At 44.0% G+C, this 14,687-nt stretch overlaps 1 protein-coding gene across 1 annotated transcript; it reads right to left on the bottom strand.

Annotated features, from left to right (window-relative positions):
• Positions 1 to 1,712: 1,712 nt before the first annotated feature.
• LOC119341428 (lecithin-cholesterol acyltransferase-like 1) lies at positions 1,713 to 3,017 on the bottom strand. The gene has a single exon (XM_037613299.1). The coding sequence runs from the start codon at positions 3,015 to 3,017 to the stop codon at positions 1,881 to 1,883; it is 1,137 nt and encodes a 378-aa protein (XP_037469196.1). The 3' UTR covers positions 1,713 to 1,880.
• Between the last annotated feature and the right edge of the window lie 11,670 nt (positions 3,018 to 14,687).

Below are 14,687 nucleotides of genomic sequence, written 5' to 3'. Positions count from 1 at the left end.
TATGGACAGGTCTAATACGCGCATGTGAACTATGAGGGGAAGTCATGCCCCACTCCGACATAGGCTCGACATCCTGTTTATAAAAAATGGCATTTGTCCGTTCGGCTCCGTGTTTCCATTTCCACAAATATCAAAAAGCACATTGCCATATGCTTAATTTTTCTGTGTTAAAAATTGCAATTTATATTTTAGGACTATTTTCACAGTCTAATATATACTCCCACCGTCCCAAAATAAGTGACTTAACTTTTGATAAATCGCGTGTGTACATGCGGCCACGCGAGGTCGTTATCAGCACCGCTCCTCCCCACGTGATTCGTGCGACTTCAATACATCGTACCCGTAAAATCTTCCCTGGTCAGCGTACACCAGCTGGTATGGCACTCGTATTTGCCTCTGCGCCTGCAGCAAGTGGCCCACATGGCAGCCTCATGCATTGAAACGGCTGGCGCGTCGATAGGAATTGATTGCATGGCAGTGCCAACGGCAAGCTGCACCAGGTGGGGACGAGACGCGCATTGATCACACTTAAGTCACAACGGCTAGCTGCATGATGCTCCTCTCGGTCTTTTTATGCTTTCCTGCTTCACCTGGCCATTCTAAGTTCTTTCCCTTCTCCATCTCTCCCAGCTTTGCCTGGCTTCCCAAGCATGTGTTCGTCCATGTCCCACAGTAGTTCAACACCACCTCCATCGCACCACACGGCCAATCAGATGCCATCCTCCTGTTCCTGAAACCAGAAAGAAAATGGAGTGTTTGTGTGATCCATCGAACATATATACTATTACTACCTCGTAACCCAACCAACCTTGTCATCAAGGGCCGCATATTTGTTCTCCAGCCTAGGAGTTCTTTTGTCGTCTAGGTCCACAAGGTCTGATTCTGGGCTAAGTTCAACAGAATCCAATAAATCTGCAAATCTTCCACTCGGGTCATCCTCGGTAACCTCTCGTAGCATGCCTAACCTCCCCGACTCGTTCTCAAAAATAGCAGAATCGGGATAAACAGTCATCCCCCACGCCCCTCCCAAGCACACAAATCCGCTACTTGACCCCAAATTCGTCGACATGCTAATGCTATGGAGAGCGGTGGAGATGGGGGGAGCTGATTAGAAGTCGACATCACTCTGATGCGATAATCCTCCTTTTCCAAAAACACGGAGGAATCAACAGACAGAAGCAAAGATTCGACGGCTAACCTGAATTTCTCTGTTTCTACACAAGCCATGCCCTCTTTCCCCTCCTGAGCTTCAACTTGGACGAGGCTCGAAGATGTACAGTACCAAAGAACCAGGGAAAGCATTTATGACCCAACGTCAAGAGCACTTATGCCACCCCCCAACGAACTGCGGGTAACAGACAAGGCTGTATTCTCCTACAAACATAAATTCGTTGTGGACCACTCACTGACTCACAAAGGGGTATACGAGGCGTATCCCATTTAAGTAAGCAATTACGATGTGCAGTATTGCGCGTGGGGCTATATTAGGTAGCAATCACAAAGCGCTCACGGACGCTCGCGATTACGGCATTGCGTGGCCGCATGTCCTGAAAATTCGCATCCCTTAACTTTCTACTAACTACACTAAATTTAAGATAAAGTCGAGTCATTTATTATTGGGACGGATAGAGTAGTGTATAATGGTAGCTTAATAGAACAAATATTAAAAAAAAATTGGACATAGTAATTAAAGCAAGTACCAATTATTTTGCTCACTTTGTCACATCGTCCTGCCAAATCTGAAGTCAAATATTTTTACATGAAAAGCAAAAATGACGAATTTGAGGAAGTAAAATGGACTTCTTCCTTTGACAATTTATGTTTCATTATGCATAAGTCACATAACCAACAAAGTATGCTGCCATGATAAATGCCCCCTATCAAGAGGAGGCTCCAAGGATTTCACTGACGACACGCTTGAGCGCAGATTCATCCGAGATCATACCCTTGTGCGTCGTGTTGGGGATCAAAATTGTCTTGAAGTAAGGCTGGTCCGGATCAGCCCCCACCAACCTTTGCAACGCCAAGACGGTCTCCAAGTTGATCTGGCCATCGCCATCGCCATTCACCAACTGAGGCCTCCCACTGAAGTTACCGTCCCAGAACACCAGCTTATCCACGGTCGGCACGCCAACGCCATTCATGGCCGTCATCGGCACGAGCGGCGCCCGAAGGCTGAGGGTCACCGGAAGCGCCCTCGTTCGGTACCGCGCCACCTCGTCCTCGGAGAAGCCTGCCGCCGCGAGGAACTCCGGCATGTCGTGGGCGGAGTAGTTCCTGTCCCGCGTGATCACCAGGGGAGTGCGGCCGTACACCCTGGGGGACGGCATGAGCGAGAACATGCTCGCGAAGCTCCGGTTCCCGTAGGTGAGCACGGCGGCCTGCAGCGACGTGGGGCTGGAGGCCAGCGCCTTGGAGGCGAGGGGCCACATGTTGAGCGGCGAGCCGCCGGCACCGAGGCAGAGCATGACGAGGTGCTTGACGTACCTCCTGCGCCACCGCAGGGGTGTCCGATCGAGGAACACCGTGGCGAAGAGGCCGCCCAGACTGTGCGTCACGAGGACGACCGGCTTGTTCCCGTTCCTTTGGCTTGCGCGCTCCACCAGGAGCCTGAGCCCGGAGCTGAAGCCGGAGAAGGCCCGGGACGCCAGCCCGGGAGCGGCCGGCGCGTGCCGGAAGTCGTACGGGGCGCCGAATAGGTTCTCTCCCTCTCTGTATCCCACGCGTTCCAGTGCCTCCACCAGCCCTTCCATGCACACATTCCTGATCAAGAGGGTGGGGTCCTCTTGCAGCTCCGTGAAGTTCTCCCACAGCCGGAACCAGCCGCGCCCTTGCCTTGGGACCCCGCAGCCCGTCGCCGGCGGAGGTTCGTACTCATCGGTGAGCCGCGCCTCCAGCTGGCTGCAGGTGTTGCCCGGCACCAGCACCACAGGGTGGAGGCTGGGCACAGCTGACGATGGTGGAGCGACGAACAAGCAAAGCAGGGCTACAAGGGGCAAGAGACGCTGGAACGCCATTACCGTGACACGCTAGAGTTTCCTTCTCTTGTGTGCACGCACACGGCATGTCAAATACTACAGCTGTATTGATGCACGCACACGGCATGTCAAAGGTTGACAAGAACGGTGGAGGAGCGACTTGTTTACCACTGCTCTCGTGAAGCCAACACGCGTCCCGCAAATTAGTTTGTTATATGTTACTAGCTTATCTCATTGACTTTATTGGCGGACCAGAATTTCGCCAAGACTGGATAGGGCCGAAAACTGACAATAAAATTGAGATACGGAATCACATCACATGTAAGCAAAGGATACGAGAGAAAGTACGTATCTTTTCTTCTAAGGCTGAAGGAAAGACTACTACCTATTTCTATATCTATACCTCTATATCTATATTTTTTTTACCTACTAATAAAATAAATATGTATTCTTAGCCCGTCATGCTATTTTGTAAAAAAACCCTGATGTTTCTGACATTAAACCCGCAGTGGATATCAAATATTTTTTAAAATGGTCACATCTTTTAAACCGTAACTTAAAATTTAGCATATTATATATGAAGTTTGAGTGGAAAAATATGTAAAATCTAAATATGATGTTATTTTACCAGTTAACAATTTAAAAGAAAACACTATCTAGGCTGCAATGTTAATCAACAATGTATTATCCGTCTTTTTTTCATACTGGTACCGATTTAGATTTGGGATTAACACCTCAGCAAAATCAGGATTGGACATCAAATTGAAGATAAATTTGTTAGCAACACCAATAAATAAGGACATGCATGACAAGAAATAAAAGGACCAAACAAAGATGTGATGTCCGCTATAAAATAAATAAAAGAGAAAATGCAGAGGAGATCTGATAAAGATGAGATGTTGCGTTATTCTCCTATATATAAGAAGAAGAAAAGAGAGGACATGCATGAAAAAAGTAAAAATAAGGCATACATGGCAAAAACTAAAAAAATAAAAGACAAGTTTGATAAGAAATAAATACTGATGAAACAGAGACCAATACCTATGACATGTATGGCAAGAAATAGTGATAAAATAGGGGCGCAAGTACCTGCGTCAACATGAGTCCATCAAAAAAATGTTTTTTTCCAGACAAAAAAAATTCTCTTTTTATGATTAAAAGATCATGTATCTTTTTAACAACTTTTTTAACTCTTCATGTATTTAAGAAATAGCAACAAATTCTCATATTATAGAACATTTTTTTGTAAATTAAGAGCGTGTGGTATTTTTTTTCTCCCGTTGCAATGCACAGGCCTTTTTGCTTGTTACTAATAAAGAAAATAGGTATCCTTAGTCCGTCATGCTATTTTATAAAAAAACACTTGATATTTCTGACATTAAACCCGCAATACATGTCAAATGTTTTTTAAAATACCGATATCTTAGCGTATTCCTTCATTGCGTTGTTGGAAATATGCCCTAGAGGCAATAATAAGATGGTTATTATTATATTTCCTTGTTCATGATAATTGTCTATTGTTCATGCTATAATTGTATTAACTGGAAACCGTAATACATGTGTAAATACATAGACCACAACATGTCCCTAGTCAGCCTCTAGTTGACTAGCTCGTTGATCAATCGATGGTTATGGTTTCCTGACCATGGACATTGGATGTCATTGATAACGGGATCACATCATTAGGAGAATGATGTGATGGACAAGACCCAATCCTAAGCATAGCACAATATCGTGTTGTTCGTTTGCTAAAAGCTTTTCTAATGTCAAGTATCATTTCCTTAGACCATGAGATTGTGCAACTCCCGGATACCATAGGAATGCTTTGGGTGTGCCAAACGTCACAACATAACTGGGTGGCTATAAAGGTGCACTACGGGTATCTCCGAAAGTGTCTGTTGGGTTGGCACGAATCGAGACTGGGATTTGTCACTCCGTGTGACGGAGAGGTATCTCTGGGCCCACTCGGTAATGCATCATCATAATGAGCTCAATGTGACTAAGTAGTTAGTCACGGGATCATGCATTATGGAACGAGTAAAGTGACTTGCCGGTAACGAGATTGAACGAGGTATTGGGATACCGACGGTCAAATCTCGGGCAAGTAACGTACCGATTGACAAAGGGAATTGTATACGGGATTGCTTGAATCCTTGACATCGTGGTTCATCCGATGAGAACATCGTGGAACATGTGGGAGCCGACATGGGTATCCAGATCCCGTTGTTGGTTATTGGCCAGAGAGCTGTCTCGGTCATGTCTGCATGATTCCCGAACCCGTAGGGTCTACACACTTAAGGTTCGGTGACGCTAGAGTTGTTATGGGAATTAGTGTGCAGTTACCGAATGTTTTTCAGAGTCCCGGATGAGATCCTGGACGTCACGAGGAGTTCCGGAATGGTCCGGAGGTAAATATTTATATATGGGAAGTCCTATTTTGGCCACCGGAAAATGTTCGGGATTTTTTGGTATTGTACCGGGAAGGTTCTAAAAGGTTCCGGAGTGCGGCCCACCTGCATGGGGGGACCCACATGAATGTGGATAGTGGGGGCAAGGCCCCACACCCCTGGTCAAGGCGCACCAAGATCCCCCCTTAGAAGGAATAAGATCATATCCCGAAGGGATAAGATCAAGATCCCTAAAAAAGGGGGATAACAATCGGTGGGGAAGGAAATGATAGGATTTCTTTCCTCACACCTTTGCCAACGCCCCAATGGACTTGGAGGGCAAGAAACCAGCCCCCTCCACCCCTATATATAGTGGGGAGGCGCATGGGAGCTTGACCCTTCCCCTGGCGCAACCCTCTCCTTCCCCAACACCTCCTCCTCCTCCGTAGTGCTTGGCGAAGCTCTGCCGGAGAATTGCGAGCTCCACCACCACGCCGTCGGGCTGCCGGAGCTCTCCCTCAACTTCTCCTATCCCCTTGCTGGATCAATAAGAAGGAGACATCCCCAGGCTATACGTGTGTTGAACGCGGCGGTACCGTTGTTCGGTGCTTAGACCAGATTCGGCCGCGATCTGAATCGCTTAGTGAACGACTCCACCGACCGCGTTCTTGCAACGCTTCCGCATCGCGATCTTAAAGGGTATGAAGATGCACTCCCCTCTCTCTCGTTGCTAGTTACTCCATAGATTAATCTTGGTGATGCATAGAAAATTTTGAATTTCTGCTACGTTCCCCAACAGTGGCATCATGAGCTAGGTCTGTTGCGTATATTCTATGCACGAGTAGAACACAAGTAGTTGTGGGCGTTGGTTTGTTCAATTTGCTTACCATTACTAGTCCTATGTTGATTCGGCGGCATCGTGGGATGAAGCGGCCCGGACCGACCTTACACGTACGCTTACGTGAGACAGGTTCCACCGACTGACATGCACTTGTTGCATAAAGGTGGCTAGCGGGTGCCAGTCTCTCCCACTTTAGTCGGATCGGATTCGATGAAAAGGGTCCTTATGAAGGGTAAATAGAAATTGGCATATCACCGTTGTGGCTTTTGCGTAGGTAAGAAACGTCCTTGCTAGAAACCCATAGCAGCCACGTAAAACATGCAACAACAATTAGTGGACGTCTAACTTGTTTTTGCAGGGTATGCTATATGATGTGATATGGCCAAAAGAATGTGATGAATGATATATGTGATGTATGAGATTGATCATGTTCTTGTAATAGGAATCACGACTTGCATGTCGATGAGTATGACAACCGGCAAGAGCCAGAGGAGTTGTCTTAATTATGACATGTGTGTCATTGAATAATGCCATGCAATTACTTTACTTTATTGCTAAATCGTTAGCCATAGTAGTAGAAGTAATAGTTGGTGAGACAACTTCATGAAGACACGATGATGGAGATCATGATGATGGAGATCATGGTGTTATGCCGGTGACGAAGGTGATCATGCCGGGCCTCAAGATGGAGATCAAAGGCGCAAGATGATATTGGCCATATCATGTCACTTTATGATTTGCATGTGATGTTTGTCATGTCTACATCTTATTTGCTTAGAATGACGGTAGCATAAATAAGATGATCCCTCACTAAAATTTCAAGAAAGTGTTCCCCCTAACTGTGCACCATTGCGAAAGTTCATTGTTTCGAAGCACCACGTGATGATCGGGTTTGATAGATTCTAACGTTCACATACAACGGGTTTAAGCTAGATTTACACACGCGAAACACTTAGGTTGACTTGACGAGCCTAGCATGTACATACATGGCCTCGGAACACAAGAGACCGAAAGGTCGAACATGAGTCGTATAGTAGATACGATCAACATGGAGATGTTCACCGATGATGACTAGTCCGTCTCACGTGATGATCGGACACAGCCTAGTTGACTCGGATCATGTATCACTTAGATGACTAGAGGGATGTCTATCTGAGTGGGAGTTCATTAGATGAACTTAATTATCATGAACATAGTTAAAAGGACTTTGCAAATTATGTCCTAGCTTACGCTTTAGTTCTACTATTTAAGATATGTTCCTGGAGAAATTTTAGTTGAAAGTTGACAGTAGCGATTATGCAGACTGGATCCATATTCTAAGGATTGTCCTCATTGCTGCGCAGACGACTTATGTCCTTAATGCATCGCTCGGTGTGCTGAACCTCGAGCGTCGTTTGTGGATGTTGCGAACATCTGACATACACGTTTTGATGACTACGTGATAGTTCAGTGCGTAATGTTAAACGGTTTAGAATTGAGGCACCGGAGACATTTTTGAAACGTCGCGGAACATATGAGATGTTCCAAGAGCTGGAATTGGGATTTCAGGCTCGTGCCCACGTCAAGAGGTGTGAGACCTCTGACAAGTTTCTTAAGCGTGCAAACTAAGGGAGGAAAGCTCAATCGTTGAGCATGTGCTCAGATTGTCTAAGTACTACAGTCGCTTGAATCGAGTGGGAGTTATCTTTCAGATGAGATAGTGATGGTTCTCCAAAGTCACTGCCACCAAGCTACTAGAGCTTCATGATGAACTATAACATATCAGGGATAGACATGATGATCCTTGAGCAATTCGCGATGTTTGACACCGCGAAAGTAGAAATCAAGTAGGAGCATCAATTGTTGATGGTTAGTAAAACCACTAGTTTCAAGAAGGGCAAGGGAAAGAAGGGATACTTCATGAAACGGCAAATCAGTTGCTGCTCTAGTGAAGAAACCCAAGGTTGAACCCAAACCCGAGACTGAGTGCTTCTGTAATGAGGGGAACGGTCACTGAAGCAGAACTACCCTAGATACTTGGTAGATGAGAAGGCTGGCAAGGTCGACAGAAGTATATTGGATATACATTATATTAATGTGTACTTTACTAGTACTCCTAGTAGCACCAGGGTATTAGATACCGGTTCGGTTGCTAAGTGTTGGTAACTCGAAATAAAAGCTGCAGAATAAATGAAGACTAGCTAAAGGTGAGATGACGATATGTGTTGTAAGTGTTTCCAAGCTTGATGTGATCAAGCAGCGCATACTCCCTCTACCATCGAGATTGGTGTTAAACCTAAATAATTGTTATTTGGTGTTTGCGTTGAGCATAGACATGATTGGATTATGTCTATTGCAATACGGTCATTCATTTAAGGAGAATAATAGTTACTCTATTTATTTGAATAATACCTTCAATGTCTTGAACCTAAAATGAATGGTTTATTGAATCTCCATCGTAGTGATACACATGTTCATGCCAAAAGATATAAGATAGTGATGATAGTACACTACTAGGGAAAAGGCTAGCAGCAGCGCGGGTTTTTAGGCTAGCAGCAACGCGGGTGGCCGCGCTACTAATAAGGCGCTACAGCTAACTCATAGTAGTAGCGCGGTCCTAACCCGCGCTACTACTGTTGACGATATCAGCAGCGGTTTTTGCGGACGCGCTACTATTAACTAGCTGTAGCGATTTCGCCATCCCTCGCTACTGCTATATCTTTCATCATTTTCCCATTTCAGTTCTCCTTTCAGATACTAGATACTAGGTACTGCTAGTAGATATCAAATTCATAAACCATTACTAGGTACGGTAGTACTCCCTTCGTTCCAAATTACTCGTCGTGGTTTTAGTTCAAACCACGACGAGTAATTTGGAACGAATGGAGTACTAGATAACAATTTCATGCATAGCCAACATGCATCCTCAAGCAGTACAATTCATATCAACGGCCATCATCATATGAAGTTCTAGATGATATCGACGACGATCATCATATGTAGTTCTAGATGATATAGCCACACACACATATGTAGTTCTAGATGATATAGCCACACACACATATGTAGTTCTAGATGATATAGCCACACACATATGTAGTTCTAGATGATATCGAAGACAATCATCATCCTCAAGCCTGGGCGGTTGGTGTTCCTGATAGTAATTAGGATGGCCTGTCCAACACGAAGATTCTTGCCATCGAGGAATTTCTTCCACCCAACCGAGTTTAAGTGTGTGCGACCGTCCGTGTCCACGCGGTAAGTACAGGTTGTGACGGAGCCCCTTGCAGTAAGGCGTAGTCCAGCTGAGCCTTCTTCATCAGGCTCGATACCATAACTCACAGATATGCTCTTTGCCAATTTCTGAATAAAAAAAACATATCAATTAATAAGCATGTGATCGAACTCTACACTAAAACATATATATCATCGACTAGATTCCACACAACATACCATATCATTGGACTGTACACTAAGTAATTCACACTATTAATTTGCATTTGTAAGTATAACATACCATATCATGTCGATCAACCATGGTATTTGTCAAGCGGGTCACGAATGGCACCCCGACAAAGTCAGCACGTGGCGGAATTATGTCCCACAGGTTGCACACCTCCTCCTCACTCAGCCTTGTTCTTTGAGCTACGATGGCTTCATGAAGTGGGTCCTCATCATCTTCATCGAGTGGGTCCTCATTATCTTCATTATCTTCATCATCTTCGTCATCTTCATCATCTTCCACCAGGTTGAGATAAATGACAGCTAGCTTGGGTCTTTCTGCTCGGAAGTTGAAGCTGACCAACTCGCCACCAGTAAGATGCATGCGAGCGGCGAAACGGGCCCATCCATCTCCTCCAATCTGCGACATATTGCGTCCTTTCTCGACCTCCATAGTGTACGGCCTCCCAGGAGCCTCAAATGTCACAGTATCTCCTGTCAGCTTGTTGAATTTCAACCTCACATTGCATGGGACGATCTGTGTAAAATAAGCAAAATGACACAATGCAGTAATGCCAACACTAAAAATAAAATAGTTATTACATTTCATCTAATTTCTTACCGCCGCATGACGAAAACTCGGCTGGAAGTAGATGCCGAACAGCTTGCCAGTTGCAAGGCTGCTGGCGCATCTTGACTTGCACAGTTGACATAGTGGTGGTGGTGGTGGCGCCATTCTTCCTAAAGCAATATGAGCAAAGGATTAACGATCAACTAAATCAAAATGTTCTAAGTGAACTAAATCAACTAGCCTACTAAATCAACTAAATCAAAATGTTCTAAGTGAACTAAATCAACTAACCTACTAAATCAACCAAATCAAAATGTTCTAAGTCAACTAAATCAACTAGCCTACTAAATCAAAATGTTCTAAGTCAACTAAATCAACTAGCCTACTAAATCAACTAAATCAAAATGTTCTAAGTCAACTAAATCTACTAGCCTACTAAATCAACTAAATCAAAATGTTCTAAGTTAACTAAATCAACTAGCCTACTAAATCAACTAAATCAAAATGTTCTAAGTCAACTAAATCAACTAGCCTACTAAATCAACTAAATCAAAATGTTCTAAGTCAACTAAATCAACTAGCCTACTAAATCAACTAAATCAAAATGTTCTAAGTCAACTAAATTAACTAAATGAATTAGCCTACTAAATCAACTAAATCAAAATGTTCTAAGTCAACTAAATCAACTAGCCTACTAAGTCAACTAAATTATATCAACTAAATCAAAATGTTGCATATGAGCAGGAGGGAGAAGGAGGGGCGACTCGAGGAGGGAGAAGAGAGTAGGATGGAGGAGGAAGGCAGAGCGAGGAGGGGCCGGCCGGCGCGGCCAGTTGAGGGAGGACGGAGGAGGAAGGCGGAGCGAGGAGGGGCCGGCCAGCGGCGAGTGGAGAGGGAGGACGGAGGAGGAGGCCGGTACCGAGTCCAGCAAGGAGGAGGAGGTGACGGCGCGCGGCGCAGACGGAGGAGGGGCGACGGGGGCGCACGGCGCAGACGGATCGGAGAGGTTTGAGTGGCTGTGTGTGTGAGTGGATCCGAATGGAGGGGATGAGGGAGATGAATGGCTTAGCAGTAGCGCTCTTCAGGAAAAGACGCTACTGCTAAGCTACCTAGCAGCAGCGCCTTTCACAGTAAAGCGCTACTGCTATGTGTCAGCATGTAAAAATAGACTTTGTTCAATATATCAAAAACACATTGATCATCAACGATCTTTTTCTGTACAATCTGATTTGACAATATGAGTCCTCACCGGTTTAGGAACAGGTGAAGACTCATATTGCAGCCACAAATTCTACACATAGAGTTCAATGAAGATCAAGTGCTTGTCAAAGTGTGAGAAGTAACATATTTAAGGTGGTAGAAACTCTCTTCACGGAGCGAGGTGGGACTAAATTTTTGTAGGAAACTTAGCAGTAGCGCTTATCAGAGAAATGCGCTGCTACTATGCCACGTAGCAGTAGCGCGCATCACCTTAACGCGTTGCTGCTATAACTACCCTCGCGGCGGCCTCGTAGGAATTATAGCAGCAGTGCGTCTTTGGGGTGACGCGCTACTGCTATATTTGTCTCAGCAGCGAGTTTTGTCTGTCCGCGCTACTGCTAGTTAGCAGCAGTGAGTTATTTTGGAGTGCGCTGCTGGTAAGATTCTGTGTATAGGCTTTTCCCTAGTAGTGGTACCACATACTTGTGGCACTGCCATTTGAGTCATATTGGTATAAAATGCAAGAAGAAGCTCCATGTTGATGGATCCTTGGACTCACTCGTTTTTGAAAAGATTGAGACATGCGAACCATGTCTATTGGTGTATACGCATGAAGAAAATCCATGCAGATGGATCGTTTGGACTCACTTGATTTTGAATCACTTGAGACATGCAAATCATACCACATGGGCAAGATGACTAAAAAGCCTCGTTTTCAGTAAGATGGAACAAGAAAGCAACTTGTTGGAAGTAATACATTTTGATGTGTGCAGTCCAATGAGTGCTGAGGCACGCAGTGGATATCGTTATGTTCTTACTTCACAAATGATTTGAGTAGATGCTGAGTATATTTACTCGATGAAACACAAGTCTGAATTATTGAAAGGTTCAAGTAATTTCAGAGTGAAGTTGAAGATCGTCGTGACAAGAGGATAAAATGTCTATGATGTGATCATAGAGATGAGTATCCGAGTTATGAGTTTGGTATACAATTAAGACATTGTGGAAATTGTTTCACAACTAATACCGCCTGGAACACCATAGTGTGATGGTGTGTTCGAACATCATAGCTGCACCCTATTGGATATGGTGCATACCATGATGTCTCTTATCGAATTAGCACTACCGTTTATGGGTTAGGCATTAGAGACAACCGCATTCACTTCAAATAGGACACCACGTAATTCCGTTGAGATGACAGCGTATGAACTATGGTTTAGAGAAACCTAAGGTGTCATTTCTTAAAAGTTTGGGCTGCGAAGCTTATGTGGAAAAGTTTTATCCTGATAAGCTCAAACCCAAAGCGGATAAATGCATCTTCATAGGACACCCAAAACAGTTGGGTATACCTCCTATTTCAGATCCGGAAGCAAAAGTGATTGTTTCTAGAAACGGGTCCTTTCTCGAGGAAAAGTTTCTCTTGAAAGAATTGAGTGGGAGGATGGTGGAGACTTGATGAGGTTATTGAACCATCACTTCAACCAATCTGTAGCATGGCACAGGAAGTTGTTCCTGTGGCGCCTACACCAGTTGAAGTGGAAGCTGATGATAGTGATCATGAAACTTCAGATCAAGTCACTACCAAACCTCGTAGGTCGACAAGGACGCGTACTGCTTCAGAGTGGTACGGTAATCCTGTCTTGGAGGTCATGTTGCTAGACAACAATGAACCTACGAGCTGTCGAGAAGCGATGGTGGGCCCGGATTCCGACAAATGGCTCGAGGCCATAAAATCCGAGAGAGGATCCATGTATAAAACAAAGTGTAGACTTTGGAAGAACTACTTGATGGTCGTAAGGCTGTTGGGTACATATGGATTTTAGAAGGGAAAACGGACAATGATGGTATGTGTCACCATTAAGAAAGCTCGACTTGTCGCTAAGATGTTTTCCGACAAGTTCAACGAGTTGACTACGATGAGACTTTCTCACTCGTAGCGATGCTAAGAGTCTGTTGAAATTATATTAGCAGTTCTTGCATTATTTATGGAATCTTGCAGATAGGATGTCAAAACATTGTTTCCTCAATGATTTTCTTGAGGAAAGGTTGTATGTGATATAACTAGAAGGTTTTGTCAATCCTAAAATATGCTAACAAGTATGCAAAGCTCCAACAATCCTTCTAAGGATTGGAGAAAGCATCTTGGAGTTGGAATATACGCTTTGATGAGATGATCAAAGATTTTGGGTTTATACAAAGTTTATTAGAAACTTGTATTTCCAAAGAAGTGAGTGGAAGCACTATAGCATTTCTGATGAGTATATGTTGTTGACATATGTTGATCGGAAATGATGTAGAATTTCTGGAAAGCATATAGGGTTATTTGAAAAGTGTTTTTCAATGGAAAATCTGGATTAAGCTACTTGAACATTGAGAATCAAGATCTATAAGGATAGATCAAAATTGCTTGATAGTACTTTCAAATGAGTACGCATTGTGACAAGATTTTGAAGGAGTTCAAAATAGATCGACAACGAAGGAGTTCTTGGCTGTGTTATAAGGTGTGAGTATTGAGTAAGACTCAAGACCTGACCATAGCAGAAGAGAGAGAAAGGAAAAAGGTCGTCCCCTATGCTTTAGACATAGGCTCCACAGTATGATATGCTGTGTACCGCACCTAAAGTGTGCCTTGCCATGAGTCAATCAAGGGGTACAAGTGTGATCCAGGAATGGATCACATGACAACGGTCAAGGTTATCCTTAGTAACTAGTGGACTAAGGAAATTTCTCGATTATGGAGGTGGTAAAAGAGTTCGTCGTAAAGGGTTATGCCGATGCAAACTTTGACACTAATCCGGATGACTCTGAGTCATAAACCGGATTCTTATAGTAGAGCAGTTATTTGGAATAGTTCCAAATAGCGCGTGGTAGCTGGATCTAGGAGATGACATAGAGATTTTCAAAGCACACACGGATCTGAAAGATTCAGACCCGTTGACTAATAACCTCTCTCGCAAGCGAGATATGATCAAACCCAATGGGTGTTGGATTCATTACAATCACATAGTGATGTGAACTAGATTATTGACTCTAGTGCAAGTGGGAGACTGTTGGAAATATTCCCTAGAGGCAATAATAAAATGGTTATTATTATATTTCCTTGTTCATGATAATTGTATATTGTTCATGCTATAATTGTATTAACTGGAAACCGTAATACATGTGTGACTACATAGACCACAACATGTCCCTAGTGAGCCTCTAGTTGACTAGCTCGTTGATCAATCGATGGTTATGGTGTCCTGACCATGGACATTCTATGTCATTGATAGAGGGATCACATCATTAGG

Source organism: Triticum dicoccoides, chromosome 7B (assembly GCF_002162155.2).
Source record: "Triticum dicoccoides isolate Atlit2015 ecotype Zavitan chromosome 7B, WEW_v2.0, whole genome shotgun sequence".
Classification (NCBI taxonomy): Eukaryota; Viridiplantae; Streptophyta; class Magnoliopsida; order Poales; family Poaceae; genus Triticum; species Triticum dicoccoides.
Note: the sequence above shows the minus strand (reverse complement) of the source record. Positions and strands in the feature narration are given on the sequence as shown.